Source organism: Copadichromis virginalis, linkage group LG13 (genome assembly GCF_057382275.1).
Source record: "Copadichromis virginalis isolate Kocher_CV1m ecotype Utaka linkage group LG13, C_Virginalis_male_GT1.1, whole genome shotgun sequence".
Lineage (NCBI taxonomy): Eukaryota > Metazoa > Chordata > Actinopteri > Cichliformes > Cichlidae > Copadichromis > Copadichromis virginalis.
The window spans coordinates 16,351,651-16,370,270 of NC_140630.1; the positions used below are offsets into that span (position 1 = coordinate 16,351,651).

The following is an 18,620-nucleotide window of genomic DNA, read 5'->3' on the forward strand; positions in this document are numbered from 1 at the left end:
TTGTCGTGAAAAGAGCTGAACTCATCTGTCAATTATGGTAAGCTCCATTGGGCGATTGTCTAAACTGTTTTCTCACTCTCTGGATTCACTCTGCTGAATCCTGTGATTTATTTTCAACTGCCTAAGCATCAATACACAATTGGGAGACACTAAGCTGTGATGTCTGAACACAAACTATTGTCAGAGTATCAGCATAGCTCACATTAAGTGCCATTTAGATTATTCATTGCACTGGGCTGTGTGAAAACTGCTTGTAAAGAGAAGAGAAGGCCATTATCCCATATGCCGGGATTCCTGTGCTATGGATCTAAGCTTCTGTTTACTTCAGATTCACTCTCCAACTGAATGAACGGTGTCAAGGCTGAGCCGAAAACAGGCACAGATTTTGTGCCCCGCCTTGAAGTCCATAAGGTCAACTGGATATGAATGTCAGTGCTATTTTGTAGAACTGACATGCATTTTATCTCTTTTAAAATATAAAAGGGGCCCTAGGTTACAGGAAGTAGTGGGTTTTATGGTTTGCACAGGCTTCAACATCTCAGCTCAACCAGAATGAAAAGAGCAGGGTCACTGAAATGCTAGGAAGTCCAAAACAACCTTTTAATCTGTCACATTCATTTTCTTATTAGGTCCCTTTAAACAGACAGAGCAGGTTTCCCTGTCATTGTAATATGAGCGGACAAGTTATTTCACCATCATAATTTGATTTGTCGATAGTTTCTGGCATGTTACGTCGCTGCATTGCAAGATGATTGGATTGACTGTTTTTTTTTTCAGACACATACATTTATCCCAGATTGTTGCACACCTTCATCCCTATCGTAAAGGATAAACATGTACTCAAACCTAAACCTTCAAACCACACCGAATATGATGAAAAAAAATATTTTTGGTTTTGTGTATTTGCTGAAATTATGAACTGCTATAATGCAGCAGAATGTCAATAAACTGATTGAAAACGCTGAAAGCACGAATAAACAGGAGCTATTTTTTGTGCATGTGAGTGTTTAGTGCCTGGAGAGCTTCTAAAGAAAGCAAAAATATGTCTCACAATTTGACACCATTAGCAAGTGTTAACGCATAACCTTTGGCAACACTGGCCAGCCGCTCTGTACCATTTTAGGCATCTTCTGCAGGAGCGGTTCTGAGCTAAGGACTTGGACAGCTGGATAACTGAGATGGGGTGGAGGGCATGCTGCTGGATAAAGTGAAACAAACATATCTGGCGGTCTGATTCTATGTTTGCATGTTTCCACTGTGACCCTGACATGCAGTGTCTCAGAGCTAGCCAACTGTTTGTTTTTTGCCCTTTGGTCTATGTTTTACTGAAATAACTAGCCCCTCCCCCCCTTGTTCTCCTTAAATTATAATCTCCCTGTAAATAATAGTGGCCACTATTTTCAAGTGAAAAGAGAACATTTTGAACCATCACCCAGATTAGTGTTTTTCTGTTATATAGCAGGCGGTAGATTGTAATAAGAGAGCCGAAAAGATGATATTAAGATAACCTTGGGAGAGAAGCGATAGCACAGCCATCAGCATCTGTCCTTCCTGCCGTCACTAACCCACGGTGACATTTTGGCTCAGGAGCAGCTCGAGCAACAGCAGTTTATTTGCACTTTGTATACAATAGTTGAAGGGGTGCAGTATAGCTTTTTATTATTGTTATTATTGTACTGTTGTAGGGATCGCTTCCACAGTCTGATTCTATTGTGATGTGTTGTTACCCATTAGTGTATGGCGAGGTAATCCTGACAAATACAGTGAACAAATCAAGGACATTAGTGCCGTGATGTGCAGTCGATAATATTTGGCTTCATTAATTCCTATGCCCTGAGATGACATCCCACTCCTATTAGGTTTGAAATCTCATCCCCTTCTCCTCTATACCTCAGCTGTGGCTCAACCAAGCAGCCAAGCAGATAATACGCTCTGAGCTCTGAAACATGTACCATTATAATTAGCTTTGTCAGGTCCTAGCCCCTACAACCCTCATGCAGATAATATGATAATATGTCTTCATAACCAGCTGACCTTACATGCTCAATATTTCTCCCCTTATGAAGATTACATGTCAATAAAGTAATTGAGTCCCGGGGTGTGTGGCAAGTGAAGATTTAGGTTATAGGACTTTTTCGGGGCAGTGATGTACGAGCGTTATTATTTTACCTGTCAGGAGATGTGCAGGGGCTGAGGACAGTCCGAGGGTGTCAGGGGGGAAGGAGAGGTGAGGAGGGAGACAGAGAGAGAGAGAGAGAGGGGAGACAGAGAGACACAGATAAGAGGAAACAGAAAGAGAGGGGAGGGTGCAGAAAGAAATGAAGTGAGCCAAAGAGGAGCACGGACAAGGCAGCGTAAGGAAGACAGAAATGAAGAGAGGAGGGGGGAAGACTGGGAAGAGCAGAAGAGGCGAGATCATTTCTCAAAAGGACGGACAGATCCACAGTTAATCATTCCCTCATACCTTCATCTCCATGTCCCCCTGCCTCACTCTCTGCATATGAGCAGGGGATATGTCATATTAATTAAAAGAAATAGAGTTGCAGTGGAGCCATCCATCTGCATAAGGCATAGGGAGGCCAGAGGGGCATGAAGAATCTCACAAAACACAAACGTATCATCACCACAGCCTCAAATCTGATTGGCTACCCTGGGTTCATCAGTTGTAATTCTGGCAGGAAATGACGGCATGTAATTTGACACTGCTATAAGCTGAATGTGATGTCACCAAGTGCACATTTTTCATCCTTTTAACCTTAAATTTACAGTATCTGTTGGCTGCTTTTCTTTGTACTCGCATTTTGTACTCCCATAATCACCTATAACTCACACAATGTCTGGCTCTAAAATACTCTTAAATACATATCAGAGCAGCATGATTATGGCCAAAATGATTAAAGCGATAATTCTGATCAATACTCCCATCAGAACCTGTCACAATTATTCATTGATTTTAGTGACAAAAATGGTTTTATTTCACCTCATGTAAACGAAACAGCGATTTAACGTCCGTGCTGTGCTTCTTTCCTGATAATGTACAAAACTTACACTGTGCTACATTCCTGACACGGTCAGGCACTGCTTTAGGGGGCACTAAATTTGCTTTTGCTTTGCGTTCTACAGTTAGGTCTATAAATATTTGGACAGAAATTATTTTCTAGTTTTAGTTCTGTAGTTCAAAAAGATTGCATAAAAGTTTGAGGAACTAAAACTTTTTTTTAAACACAATCCCTTCATATCAGGAGTATCAAAAGTAATTGGATAAATTAAATAACTGAAAATAAAATGTTCATTTCTAACACTTGGTTAAAAAACCCTTTGCTGACAATGGCAGCCTGAAGTCTTGAACTCATGGACATCACCAGATGCTGGGTTTCCACCTTTTTAATGCTCTGCCAGGCTTTTACTGCAGCGGCTTTTAGTTGCTGTTTGTTTGTGGACCTTTCTGTCTGAAGTTTAGCCTTCAAATGAAATGTATGCTCAACGTGGTTAAGATCGGGTGGATGACTTAGCCATTCAAGAGTATTCCTCTTCTTTTCTTTAATAAACTTCTGGGTTGCTTTGGCTGTATGTTTTGGGTCATTGTCCATCTGTATTATGAAACACTGCTCAAACAATTTGACTGCATTTAGCTGGATTTGATCAGACAGTATATCTCTGAACCCCTCAGAGTTCATTCAGCTGCTTCTGTCCTGTGTCACATCGTCAATAAACACTAGTGTCCCAGTGCCACTGGCGGCCATGCCTGCCCAAGCCATCACACTACCTCCGCCGTGTTTTACAGATGATGTGGCATGCTTTGGATCATTAGCTGTTCCATACTTTTTTCTTGCTAACATTCTGGTAGAGGTTGATCTTGGATTTATCTGTCCAAAGAATGTTTTTGTCAGAACTATGCTGGAGTTTTTTAGATGTTTTTTTTAGCAAAGTCCAATCTAGCCTTTCTATTCTTGAGGCTTTTGAGTGGCTTGCACTTTGCAGCGAACCCTCTGTATTTACTTGGATGCATTTTCCTCTTTATGGTAGACTTGGATATTGATACGCCTACTTCCTTAAGAGTGTTGTTCATTTGGTTGGCTGTTGTGAAGGTGTTTCTCTTCACCATGGAGATGATTCTGCGATCATACACCACTTTTGTCTTACATGGACATCCAGGTGTTTTTGCGTTGCCGATTTCACCAGTGCTTTCTTTCTTTCTTAGGATGTACCAAAATTTTGCCACTCCCACTATTGTACCAGTTTCTCCGATGGGCTTAAGGATGGCTTGTTTCAGCTGCTTTGACCACATGTTGCCTGTTCACAGCAAAATCTTCCAAATGCAACACCGCACCTTAAATCAATTCCAGGCCTTTTATCTGCTTAATTGATAATGACATTACAAAGGAATTGTCCACAGCTGCCCATAAAATAGCCTTTGGTGCCTTTAAAAAGAGGGGCACATGTTAAGGAGCTGAAACTCCTAAACCCTTCATCCAATTTGAATGCGGATGCTCTCAAATAAAAACTGAGATGCTACACATTATTTCCATGCCCATTATGTATCTGTTACACAGTTGAAATGATGGGCCAACTCATCTCCCGTGCAACATATTTATTTTTACAGAAAACTGTAAAAACAGAAAAATAAGACAATCAGTTCTCTTTGGCGCGCAGGCCGTACGCTGCCTCTTCACCACTGGCACTACTTCTTCTAGTGTAGCTGACATTACTTTATACAAGTAACTTATACAGTTTCACATTCACACGCACCACCTTTGTAAACTGGTTAAATCACACAAATACATTTTACTATACACATGAACAACATAGTGAACTCATTACAGTTTTATCTTGTTTTTACTACTGTTTAAATCTATTTATGAACCTGTCTTCTTAACTGTATTTAATAAACTAGATCTCTTTCAAATAAATGTTTTTCTTAACATATTTCTACAGCATTCACTCTTCATGAACTAAACATAACGCAATTCACACTTTCTCTTATTGTGCAAAATATATATCTTGTGGCTTTAACCCAAAAATACACCTGCACCGAGCTCACAGAGTTTCGGTACAGTCTAACACTTGGATCGGCACAGGCTAACAACTGGACCAACTTGGAAATTAGCTCTTTAGCTTAACATTCGCCACACACAAGACATTTATCATTAATCGCCACTGCTGTCTGTCACTTTTATAACATCTGTTTATATTATCAACCACCCAGCTTACCTGTAAAAACAGAAAAATAAGACAATCAGTTCTCTTTGGCGCGCAGGCCGTACGCTGCCTCTTCACCACTGGCACTACTTCTTCTAGTGTAGCGTCAGCTACCGAGGACCGAGCGCCCGTACAGGACCGAGCGCCCTCTGCTGGCGGAACTTATACAACAGTAAAACTTACATTGCAGTGGCCTTACTAAAAGAAAATGTCCTTGAGTATAAAATAAAATGGGGGGCTACTATTTTCATGTCTCTGTCTTTAACATAGTGCCACATATCTAATTAAAATATTTTTTAGTAAACAGGTTTGTCTCAGTGTCCAAATATATATGGACCTAACTTTATTTTAGGAACAGACATTTTCAATATTCTTCGATCATATACATTTAATTGTAGAAAGCCAAAATTGTAATTGAAATTAAAATTTGATTAATTGTGCAGATCTAATACATACTATATGCATGTACAATTCTGTTAGGCAGACTTTGCAAGTACTGCATTGGATCCTTTTTGCCTTCAACAACTCTTCATTTTTAATGATACAGATTTAGCGAGGTATTGGAAACATTCCTCTGAGCTTTTGGTCCATATTGAGATGATAGCATCACACATTTGCTGTAGATTTGTAGGCTTTCATCCATGATGTGAATCTCATGTTGCTCCACATCCCAAAGGTGCTCTATTGAATTGAAATGAGGCCATTTCAGTACAGTGAACTCATTGTTATGTTCAAGAAACCAGTTTAAGATGATTTGAGCTTTGGGATGGATGGATGGATGTGTGTGTATATATGTGCATCATTTTCTATTTCAGTAGATATAATAAGTATCAATAATGCTGTCAATGACTTTGTTTAGCCAGCCACCTAATTTTCAACTTTAGTTCTTTAGTGAGAAGATCTAAACTGTATACATTACAGTGGTGAAAAGTTGCAAAGCAGATTAGCAAACTCAACTTTTTGAAGTGATGGGGATACCAAACTAAATGAATAAATAGGTGGACATATCATATAAGCTTGTCAGTTCTTGGACATGAATAGCATACCCCTTCAAGGTAAATGGCACAGATTGCATATGCACAATTGCAAGTGCATCAACCAATATTAGATACTCTATATGTGTGTTACTTTTTGCAATTATTTCTGAATAATTCAATTCTGAAAAGCAAATCTTAAGTACTGGGGTTTCACTCTTATCTTGACAACATTTCTACCTTTTCACATGAGTAACATGCATGCTTAGCTAAAAAAAAACCTGTGATGTCACCAAAGTTTAACCACGCCATCACTAGAAAAATGTTGGTTTTCCTCAAATCTCTGATTTAAAACATCTCAGCAGTTCACATATGTAAGTAATCCTTTCTCTTTTTTTCTTTCTGTATTTAGTGGCTAAATGCCATTTGTCAAGGTACCATTTTGCTCATCATTTTGCCCCTCATAATTTGACTGTCAGTGCTAGAGACAGAGGAAATGGGATGTGAAAATGAGTGTGGTCGATTGAGGTCCAATGACGAAGGTTACACACATTTTCATCTGCTACAGAAGCAGGGGACACACAAAGACAGGGTGGAAGAGCAATGTTAAAGGATATTTTACCATGTCCTTTTGGATTAGGCCTGGAGATTGATATCTTCCAGTCAGATGAAGCTCTGATGTGAGTGATCCAGCTCTTCCATCATTGTGACATGCGGGTCTTGGCTAACGCTCATCCGTGTTGATGGGCACACCCTACGCCACAAGGGCTCTGGCTAGCATACCCACCTTCCTCTTTCCCATCTCTGTCTGCCTCACTCTGCCATCTCTGTTCTTTTATTTCCATTGCCCTTCTTCCCTGTTTTCTGTCACCATGTCATGTTCAATCACTGTTTGGCTGGCCAGGCACTCAGTCGGGCAGGCAGGGAGCAGGGAGCCCCAGGTAGAGAGCTGCCTAACACGCGTCAGGATGGGCACTGAAATGACTCTAATAATGGGGTCCCCGTGTGGCCCAGACTGGCCAGTCAGTTAGCAGGCCTAGGATGGGGACTAATAAGTGTTTGATGTCTGCAGGGGAAGGAAGTGTGAAGGAGTACAGCCAACCCTGGACACTCCAGTCAGGCAGGTGCAGCCAGGCAGGAACTGAGGGGGTCGACTGTGGAACAAGACGTCAGATCAGTATTGATATGTGTCACGCTGGAGGTTGCCACGCTGTTTGTTTAAGAGAGTGTCTCAGAGTAGTACTAGCAGCCATGCAGTAATTGATGTCTAGATCAAAAGTGGAGCTAGAGGACAAGCTGATACGCCTAATGCTCAGTGAAACCAAATTTGTCGATTTTTATAGCGCGGCGAAGAAGGAAAATACTGCACAATGTGTACCTAAATTATCAGTGCATGTGTAAAACTCCGGCAGCAGTCACACTCATGGCTAAATTTGCTGGCCATCCTTGATTTGATGGAAATTACCACTGACAGGCAGTGAGGTGCCATTTTGTCCACTGATGCGTGAAGTCCATCATTGTCTGTGTAGTTGAGTTTAGTTAACATGGCACTTAGCGACTGACATTGCTTTAGAGCCAGCAAAACATTGTCATTGTCATGTCATTTATCTCTTGCTAGACAATTTTCGATGTGGTCTTCACTGAACACCTCACTGATGCTTCTAGCTTTTTACAGTAGGCATGTGCAGCCAGACAGAGTTTCGGTGCCCTCTAAGAATAAACTGTATGTCAACCCCCTCCGCACATTTTAGGCCCTGATATGGGAGCGAATGGCTTGCCCAGCACCTTGCACTGATAAAGCCACAGCTGTCCTTTCAAGTATGGCCATCTAGTAACAAGCTACTTCCCTTTGAACAGTTTTATGTGGTTGTAATTGACCTGACAATGGGGTTCATTATGCAGTCCCTTTCATGCTGTTTTGCCTGATAATTATTATTTAATGTGTTCGGATGGAGTGCATCATTAATTCATCCCTTCCTCCAATGTCAAAGAGATGAACAGTGAAGTTATCACTCTCTGGTGATTAATATTATGCTCTTTTGTTATTGAATCCTGTCCCAGTGATTAAACCTTCATTGAGCGACTCACCAGCCGCTCTTATTAACGGCGTCATTAACAAACACAGTCAAATCTCTAATTGTGATTTTCGCTTTTTCTTTCGTGTTTTTGGTCAAAGGTTTGAACCACTTATCTGGGCTTTTCTTTTAATTAGAAGTCCCGAGCGTAATGAAGAACACAATCGATCAGTGTCAGGCTATGTGGCGTGCAGAAAATGAGCGCTTATGATTACTTGCATCATTAGTGCTTTCACGTGCCTTTAAGAGCAGATGAACTGTAGGAGTAAATAACCAGCCTGTCATTAATGTGCTTGCGGTTGGGTTTCTGTTGGTTACATGACAATGTATGCTTTGCAAAAGACCCTCAAAAGGGGGACGTGAGACCTTCTGTCCTCCACCTTAAACAACCTTCCTGTTATCTGCAGCCTCCAGAGCTACTGTAACTATTTTTCTCTTCTGGCTCTATATGGAATAAACGTCACTGAAATTAATTTCCTTTTTTCTTCTTCTTCTTTTTTTTTTTTACTAGACCCCTCAGAATGGTAATCTCGTCTTCAGTCAAAATTTATGTGCCCCCGAATTCAATTTCCTTCTCGTCCTCATAAGTTGAAGGTGCAAAGATGGATAACTGATAGGCATTTACCTGTATATATGATTATAAATTTAAAGTGTTCAATTAGAGTCTTTAATTTAAAGTGTTTGTCAGCTGTAAGGGTTCAGTCATGCCTGCTAATGCACAGGTTATGCCAGGGGTTTTAAACATATGGCCCCAGGGCCGGAACTGGACAGCTTTGAAAAAATGTGAGGAAGTGCATAGATTTTTGCACTTTCAAGTTTTACACCTTTTCCTATTGATAAAGATCCCCCGCCCCATTCATATTACACATACTACAACATAATTAAGTAATATAAAAACAATAAAATGACAAAAACGTTCCTGTTTTTTCATGTAATTTTCTTTAAATTGATGAAAACTTTAGATTTTATAATTACAGAACAGTCTGAGCAATGAACTGCCAGAACTTTTATTCTACACACCTAAGATCACAGAATCCTTGTTCTTTGAAACACACTATATAAAATGAGTTTGACAATCCTGAGTTATGTGCACTGCATGTCGTTTTAGGAGAGGGTGTTATCCTACCTTTTGTTTGCATATATGCTATTGTAAATCATAATCCTTCAGTCACACAGCCAGCCTTCAGCGTCTGAATGTGCTATTTGTCTACCTCAAGGAGAATCATGTAGAAAAAGCTACCTGGTATTGATCAGCGCTGTTTGAGCCATGACCCAGCAACTTTCCTCTGAAAGCCCATCAGGATGTGGCAGTAGCAAATATTTCAACTCTCCATCTGTCACACTTGCGCCAGCCATTTTTTTTTTTAAATTCTTTGCTGGCCTTCGGTGTGTGTTGTTATAGCATCTGAATCATGTAGAAAGTTTCTACATCTGTCTCTGTGTTGGTCAGGGTCTCTGTTTAATACCTCACACCCAAAGAAAAAGAAATAAGGCCCTAATGAAAGCTTGTGCAGCAACAATAAAAGTAAAAGTATAATACATCACCGTATTTTATATAATATTATGAAACGGCACCATGTGCCATGTCTTAGCATCCTACATGGCTTGCTATTCACTGTTATGTTGTAGGCTTTTTAATCCCCTCCTTCCTGTCTCCCCTACACAGTTTCTCTTCCCTCCTTTTCCTCTCCCTTCTCCCCAGCCTCTGCCTTGGTGAAAAATGGGGCGCATTTCCCTGATAGCCTGTGTGAATGTGGAGAGTATAAATGGCTAATGAATTACAGATGAACATTGACGCAAATTAATCTTCCTGATGTCCCAGGGTTATATGGCAGCTATTTAAAAGTTTAATCAATACGCTGAAGTTGAGAACATGCAGGCGCTGCAGTTGTTTGGGCGCAGTAAACGGCCAGGAGGGGAACAGGGAAGGCATAAGCCCAGGGCATGCATCATGATGACAGCTATTTATGTTTAATGGACTAAATATTTTTTACTGATGGAGGACAAATGTCACTTTAATTCTTAAAGTTACAAGCAGGAGATTTGTTTGGGACTGGTGAAAGATGGGTGACACCTCAGCTGTTTAAAAAGGCTAACTAATGGACATAAGAGTCTATTAGTTAAGACTGAATAGGAATGGATTTTGTTCGAACATGCCATTTTAAAGCTTTTCTGAGAACCGCACATCAAAAATAAAAAAGGAGAGGTTTTACCTAAACAATGAGTGTTTAAATATATAGATTGGCTTAAGTGTGATTCCAAATTGTTCATAGGTGTGGACGTATTAGTGGTTTTCTGTGTCTTTGATTTAACCCTGTGACGTACCGGAAGTCTGTCTAAGGGGTAGCTCTACTTACAACCACTGTGTGGAAATGTCATTTTATTCTATATGGCATCTTTTTTTTTTTTTTCAAACTGGATCCAGCTTCTGTTACGTCGTTCATTTCATCTTATTCACTCATTCATCTTATTTATATGAAATCAAGAAAGAGAAAGTATGTGCTGCATTTCCACATTCAGTACTGTGCTGGCTTTTGAGTTGCTTGCTGCTGCTGCTGCTGCTGTTTATCTCTGGCAATATTTAAGTGGCACTCAAAAGAAAAATATACTTAGTTCATACTGCCACACATAGCCAGCACACCAGTACTAAGTGAAACAATTCAATTTCTCTCCATGGCAATGTGCTGTGTGTGCCAGCTGACCTCTCAGTGGGCTGAATCACAGTCTACTGCCTGTTAGTTTATGGGACGCAGAGGGGTTATCTATCTACCGGCTTCCCTATAGAGAGAAGGTGGCGACTCCATCTCATGACGTTGGGCTGAACTGATAAAAGGACAGCCGGAGATGGATTGTGTCCACAATAATAGCCCTGGCTCACAGCAGCCTCCACCCCAAGCCCATAAGTCACTTGCACCAATTCTTATAGAAGCCAGCGATGAACAACATCTGACCCCATCCCCCACCTGCCCAGTGTTATTTCAGCCCTTGGAGATAATACGGAGAGTGTAATTGTGTTGTTAATTGGATTCTTCAAGTTATATTTTTTCCCCCCTGACGGATTGAAACGCACAAATTGTTGGCTAAGTCGCTAAAAAGGAGAGTGTGGTTACAAAAAAAAAAATCAGTGAATAATCAGAAAGCAGAAGAGTGCATAAAGGAGGAGAAAGACAAAGTGGAAGCAGTTAAGACAAGAGGGGAGAATAGATGTGGAGAGAGGACAGGGCAAGAAACTAGGAGTGGAGGGAGTGAATTCATGCCAAGAATAGATAACCTTGATGTTAAAAGCTACATCCGTTGGATGTGTCTTTCTGTGACATATTGATGGCCCTTGAAAAGAGTCAAGCTGATTGTATGCAGGGAACAATCATTAAACCCACTCCATCTCCCTCCCCTCTCTGACTCCCTCTGTCTTCCTCTTATAAGTGTGCGCTGATGAAATGCTACAAGACCCACACATGCTATGAGCTAAAAAATTAGTCCAAGTCCTTATTTCTTACACAAACTATGTCTCTTACACGATCTGCCTTCTTCCATCTGTTAAGTTTTGAGACACCCGAAAGCTATGTCTACTACCTCTCTGTTAATACTATTACTAATATTATTTTACATCAGATTTGGTTCCACATTTCTCTTGATGTCTCTTGTTAGGTCACAGCATCTTTAACAGGTGAGGAGTTAATGTAGTAAAATTGCTGGAGATTAGCCCACTTTTCAGGCATTACCAACAGAAGACAATGACTGTTCAGGTATAATCTAAAACCACACAGATTGATGCATTTTATTATTTGCTGTACAATCATATTTCATGTATTACCGCTATCTTGCCAAGTTAATACTCTTAGGCGGCGCCTCTTCGGTATTACAATTTAATAATTACAGCATAAATCTCAAACAAAGGACTAGCTAATGCTCTCCTAAATATCCACATAAAAAAGAATGACATTCATCTCTGCAGGTTATACCAGAAAATTATCTGAAAGAAACATAAAAACATACTCTGAACTACAAAGGACAATGAAACTTGATTAGGAATACATTATTGTCTTTCTATTCAAATGTTTATTGATGACTTTTTGTTGTGTTAATCTTATGCAGCAAAACAATAAAACACCCTTGATTACTTTGTCAGTTCTGTCTGCTGGGATTGCTTTACCCCTTTGGTTATACTGTACTTTATTATTACTAAGAAATTCTGTGTTCAACAGCAACTGTTGATGCTGTATGTGTTGATTTGGTGTTAGAGCACTGTAAACATGACGCTTGCACAGTTAGCTTACTCACACTGTGGGAGAATGGCCCATCAAGCCCCTGTGGGGAGGACACATGCTTTGGGTAATCAGCTCGCAAAAGACCAGACTTTTCTGACGATGAACCCACACTGCAGCAATCACCAAGCAGGAGATGCAAAAAACCAATTGTGCAAGCTTTTAATAAAGACAAGAGGGTTTGCGTCTAACTTGGGGCTGTGTGACATACAGTATGTAGTATAAAGGGCTGATTGTTGCTCCACCAGGGCATGATGGAAACGTTAGCCTCCCCGTCACTTTGTTAATCTGTCACTTTAATGGCTGCTCCCACCGTTCTCCCCGTGTGCTCGAGATGAAAGGGGGTATGAGTTTGTGATAATGTGTACATGGTTGAGAGTGTGGGTGTTGATTCGAGTGTGCTCATCCATGTCTCAGGGTACACAGAGGATATTGTACACTAGCACGTTTGGCACTGTAACACTTTTTATTAAGTATCAGTTCATCAGGCAGAGCCCCACCGGTGTGACTGTGGCCTCAGAGGGCATTATGTAAGACCAAGTTTGGCTTAGTTATTCCCTTTCCTGTCTCCAGCCACCCCATCTTTCTCCTGGTTTCTCTTGTAATAAGAGCAAACACTTGCTGTGAAGGGAATGCAGTGAACTGGAATGTGTTTATGCACCAAACACACCGCTTAATGTAGTGCTGAAATGTAGAGCTTTCAACGTTCATGCACTTTTTCACCCACTGGGAGACGGACCTCTTGCCTGTTCTTTGTTCTTCCCTTTTTTCCTTAATTTAAACTCCCACTTCTCCTATGATCGCACACAAGTGTATATATTAGCGCTGTTGTGGAGTTACAGGTCACACATTTTCCAGCGCTTTCTGATTGGTACTGGAGAATCACAGAATGTGGTCCCTCCAATCCTTCTCAGTCCCCACAGGCTAGTGACGAGCTCAGCGGAGTGTGAAGGTTCGAGGGGCCTTTGGCTTTAGTTCCTTCATCTGTGAAGGTTATCTCTGAAAGGCTTTGGTTGCAACCTACAAATATATCCCCTCTAGGTAAGCTCTTATTGGGAGCCTTGGTTCTGGTCATTTCTCCCCATCGCCCTACTCCTGGAGAGTGCGAGCTATCTCGCTGGGTAAGCTGTGAATATGTGAAAGGCCCCGGTACCCATGTGATCAGAGCACTGTGAGACACCCCGATTCCAGTGGTGTCAAGCCCACTCTCCAGCCGTGGCACCTATATCCCCAGGCAAATCACGGCAGCTGGAATTCATCCCCCCCACCCCAGCCTCCTGACTGTCAGAGAAGCACATGCACACACACGTACAAACACACGTGTGTATGTACCCCCCGTACACCGGGGGAGCAGGCAGGCACGGAGCTGGTCCTGGATTTTATCGGAGGTGACAGCTTCTCACACTTCAGTGTTTGGATCACCTCAAGTAGCTGGGCTATGAGGGGAAATGAGCACTGCTCCACTACAAAGTCCAGATTTAGATTGACTGAGCTTGTCCTCGGGCCTGTGGGCTTCTGCTGCTGCTGTACAGCTCCGCCGCCTGACAGAACACCCACTACTGCTGCCAGGGACTGTGTGTGTGTGTGTGTGTGTGTGTGTGTGTGTGTGTGTGTGTGTGTGTGTGTGTGTGTGTGTGTGTGTCTGTCTCCGTGCTCTATATGTGTGCATATGTGTGTGTCACTCGGTAGAGCCTACTTTGAAGAGTCGGAGAGAGTGGGGGAAAGAGAGCGATGTGTCAGGTTTGGTTAGAATTGAGGGTGGCATCAGAATATGCTTGGCACTAATATGGCACCAGTATCTCTGTCCCCATCTCTGCTTTCTGTCACTTAGTTGCCATTCTCTCCTCGCCCTTGACAATGTCTCTTTGGATTATGTGATTGGACTTACCACTTGGAGCACCCCTCATCCCTCTGCGACACTGCCTCTCCAATGAGTCTCTCCTTTTCTGCCTTGCATCTGGCCTGCCCCTCCCTCCTCCCGTAATGCACTTGATGTCTATTTAGAAAAAAAAATGGTGAAAGCTTTATCTGTTCTCCTGTCAGATGATCATTGACAGCGCTAATGCCACTTGTCCTTGCCTCATTTGGCGAGAGGTGACACCTAGGTACAGCCCGCCACATTCATCAAGTGGCAGTGGAAGCGATGTGACATCAACGTCTGCAAACCAAATACGGAGCTCGGGGCAGCTCTCTGCATGGACAGCACCGCCTCGCAATAAAGCAAGAAAAGCACTGCAGACCATCATCCCCCTTTGATGTGGCTTTAATTTTAATACTTGGTTTTACTGATTTTCCTGATTGTTATTCCGGTAGATTACGTTTCTCTCCGTTTTTGTTTTTTTTAAATAGCTAATATCTAAATTAACTGTTTTAATAATATAGAATAGACAGATATATGTATAGGTATATATGTAAACCTCTTTGATAAAGTAATTCTGCCTATCTTCTATGAAATAATAGCACAGAAGTTCAGCTTGTTTTGACTAGTACTGTAGTTCCATCCACAAGAACTGCTGATTAAGTATAAATATGATACCTTAATGAAAAGTAATATATGCACATAAATGCGGTGAAAAGCAGGATGTCCTCTTATTTGGAAGACCCATGTAAAGAATATTTGGAAATGTTTCACATTTTATGCCAGAAAGTTTAATTTGTAATGAAAATAATCATTAAATCCTGCAGTTAATTTAATCCATAATTAGTAAAGTAACCTTAGGATAAAGTAAATAATCTTGTGTCTGCATTGAGTTATTTAAATACGTTCCTGTAATGCAGTAAATACACCTTCCTGATTAAACTTGCATGCTGCATCTATTGGAAGCAAATGCAAATATTCAGGTCTCTCTCTGAAACTGCCTCTTTCACCCGCCTGCAAGAAGCAGAGACGCACACCCAGTTCAGTCCTGCCATTTAAAACTGCACGACTACAGTAAACAAAACAGTTTTGTGTACTTTCAGTGTTTCCCATTTAGAAACTCAGCCAGGCTTATTTTGTGTGTCTTTAAAGTCAAACAGATAAACTGAATTTATTACCTAGATTTTGAAGATGCCTTCAATAATATTAATACATCTGCATAGTTTCATGATATTTCAAAGTAGAATGGGAGGCAGAGCCTTCAGCTTTCAGGCCCCTTTTCTGCGGAACCAGCTCCTAGTTTGGATTCAGCAGAACCCCTGGTTCTGCCAGAGGTTTCTTCATGTTTAAAGGGAGTTTTTCCTTCCCACTGTTGCCAAGTGCTCGTTCAGATGGGATCGTTTTATAGTTAGGGTTTTCGTGCACCTTGAGGTGACTGCTTTGTGATTTGGTGCAATATAAATCAAATTGAATTGAATTAAATGTAATTAAAAATGAACTTACAAGTTTGCTATTTCTTGGTTTCCTGTCATTCTTATAAACAAACCACATCAGAGACGTGCTCTGAGGGTCTTGCCAACAGGTTGAAAGCTGCTGTTGTTAATCTGCGAATGACACTGCAAATGCACTGCAGTTATTATACTACAACCTAGAAACTGCTGATTGTTTAGTTTTGACACTAAAATGTTTACGGAAATGCAGTCCAGTTAGAAATTTCAATGTGAAAAGTATATACAGGTACTAAAGCAAACTGACTGAACTCTCCTCTTTCTGTTTTTAGGAGTGTTCGCCAAGTGTCGCTACATCTACTATGGCAAGCACTCAGAGGGCAACAGATTCATCAGAAACGATCAGCTCTGATGGACAGACGCTCAACCGTAGACTAAGAGACGGACATGGAAGGCAGCAGATGCTAACAGAAGGACGGGAGGATCAAGTCAGTCTTATTTATTGAATCCAGTGGTGATATTTGGTTCACCTAATCACCTGATCTGGAAAAGAAAAGATTTAAATTCCTTGAATATATGTTCCTATATAAAAGGAAGGTTTCCTTGTTTTTAAAGATCATATTGCAGCCCCATAGTTAGAGCCTCTTTTGCTTCTGCTTCCCTGCATGCAGCTCAGCCGGAGATGACACTCTGAATGACATGATTGCCTCTAAGCATTTGCAACTGCAAAACTCGAGACTCAAAACACAAACACAAGAGCACAAGCCTCTCTCTCTCACACACACACACACACACACACACACACACACACACACACACACACACACACACACACAGAGTCAGTGACAAACATACCCAGCCAATTGCGTCCTCTTCCTTGACAGCCATGATGGATCACTTGTCCACTACCACCACTAATCAAGGGTGAAGAGGTTATGGTCACACACCTGGGGCCTGACACGGACTCATCTCTTTCACCGTGTGTATCATTCGCTTACACACACTCACATCTTCTTTAAAACATTAAGACAAGGCTTTGACAGAACAGCGTTTCTACAGCTTCATTAAACATTGCTGTGATTTGCAGTCGACACCCAAGGCATGATCAGTGTGTCTTGTTTAGTTTGAGGCAGAATTTTATTTTTTTTCAGGGGAGTAGGGTTTTTTGTGCTCATGTGATTTTTATTTGGTTATTTTTATCTTTTGGAACTTTTGGTGTCTAAAAAAGAGAAAATTTCTTCTTGAAAGTCGAAAATCGGATAACTGAGAAGATTCGGTGAGTTTCTTCTACAGTGTGCACATTTTTTTTTGTTTGAAGCAAAAGAAGCCAAACGAAATGCAGCTTAATCATAAAAATAAAACATTCCAGCACCAGCTTTAATTTCTCTTTCCAGGTTCATGTCTGAAATGTTGCTCTCTTTTATTGCTTTACAATTTTCAGAATATCCAAGCCAATGTAATAACCAGTGTTGCTGCATGAGAAATGTTTACATTTTGTTATTCTCTTTATAATTGTTGTGGCTTACCATTGTTGTATTGATCCGTTTAATGCCCTCTCACAGCAGCAGGTCAAATTTCTGAGGCAACAAATTGAAATTTTAATGTAAAGGATGTGATAAATCTGATCTGATGTGAAATTGTATTAACAGGATTTAATTAAATGGGTTGAACTAACACATGTCTCTTGTCAATTTGACGTGGAGTTTAAGGTACTATGATGCTTTCGCATTTAGTTCCCTCTGCCGGCACTTTAAACTGTTTCCTAATGAGGAACTGTCCATCACATAGATATTTTTTTCCTGCATAAAGCTTATTAAAGATGTCAGTGACTGACAAAACTCATCTGTCATCAAATCATAAGGCTTGATTACTTACACTTTAGAAGTGATGGAGGTGAATAAACCACAGTGATGAGATAGAGGCTTTATTTATTTGGGACTTGAAAGAAACCATGTTGAGCTTCAGTACAGTGTGTCACTCATCCACAAACGGATGAAGAAAAGGTCAGAGATAGCCTGATGCAATGTTTGTTCACTGTGTCTCTTTCAGTTCGTCTCATATTTCTATTAGCTTAAACATTTGCACTAGTATACGATTGTGTGTGTGTGTGTGTGTGTGTGTGTGTGTGTGTGTGTGTGTGTGTGTGTGTGTGTGTGTGTGTCTGCTTGCTCGTTCACTTCACAACTTTCAACAGGACTGTGTGACCATATTCCAGATGACATGCCGTTCAGGAGCCTGGTCACTAGTGCTGGCGTTTCAAAATGACAAGGTTTATTTGTCTGTGTTTTGATATGTTCAGAGGAAACTGGGGTTGACAGCCGGAGGAGGCAGGAAGAGGGGAGCCACAACAAGTTCCCCCCGCACGACACAAAATGTCATCCTTCCCCTGGCTGCGGCGCACGCCCAGCCATCCTGCTGAAAAGAGCAGACATTTAAAACTTTGTGACATGTGTCACAGGCACTGCCATTGAGCCAGTGCCACTGACGGAGCTGGAATTGACAGGCCCCGAGCCACCGGAGTTGGCTGGGGGACACACCGAGTTTGGTGCGTGTCACTTCCCATCCTCGTCAGGGATGCATCCCGAGCTGCCACACCAACACAAACTGCATTATGGGGTGGGCAGGGAGTGCCAGATTGGGTTGACATATGCTTGACGTGTGCCTTTGTGCATGCGGTGGGATGAATGGGATGCTTGGCATCACGGACAGTAGATTAATTAAGGTATGAGGCACAGATCTACCTGTAGGCGGTGCCCTCCTTGACCCTCGGCTCTGTCACTGAGGCTGCTCCTTGGGAACTT

The 18,620-nt window shown here is 41.4% G+C and overlaps 1 protein-coding gene across 1 annotated transcript in view; it reads left to right on the forward strand.

Annotated features, from left to right (window-relative positions):
- Positions 1-17,493, forward strand: part of lrmda (leucine rich melanocyte differentiation associated) — a 209,416-nt gene extending 191,923 nt beyond the window's left edge. The window contains exon 7 of the mRNA XM_085477555.1: positions 16,152-17,493. Within this exon, the coding sequence (XP_085333681.1) occupies positions 16,152-16,231 (80 nt within the window). The 3' untranslated portion in view covers positions 16,232-17,493. The remainder of the gene's footprint in view (positions 1-16,151) is intronic.
- The last annotated feature ends 1,127 nt before the right edge of the window (positions 17,494-18,620 follow it).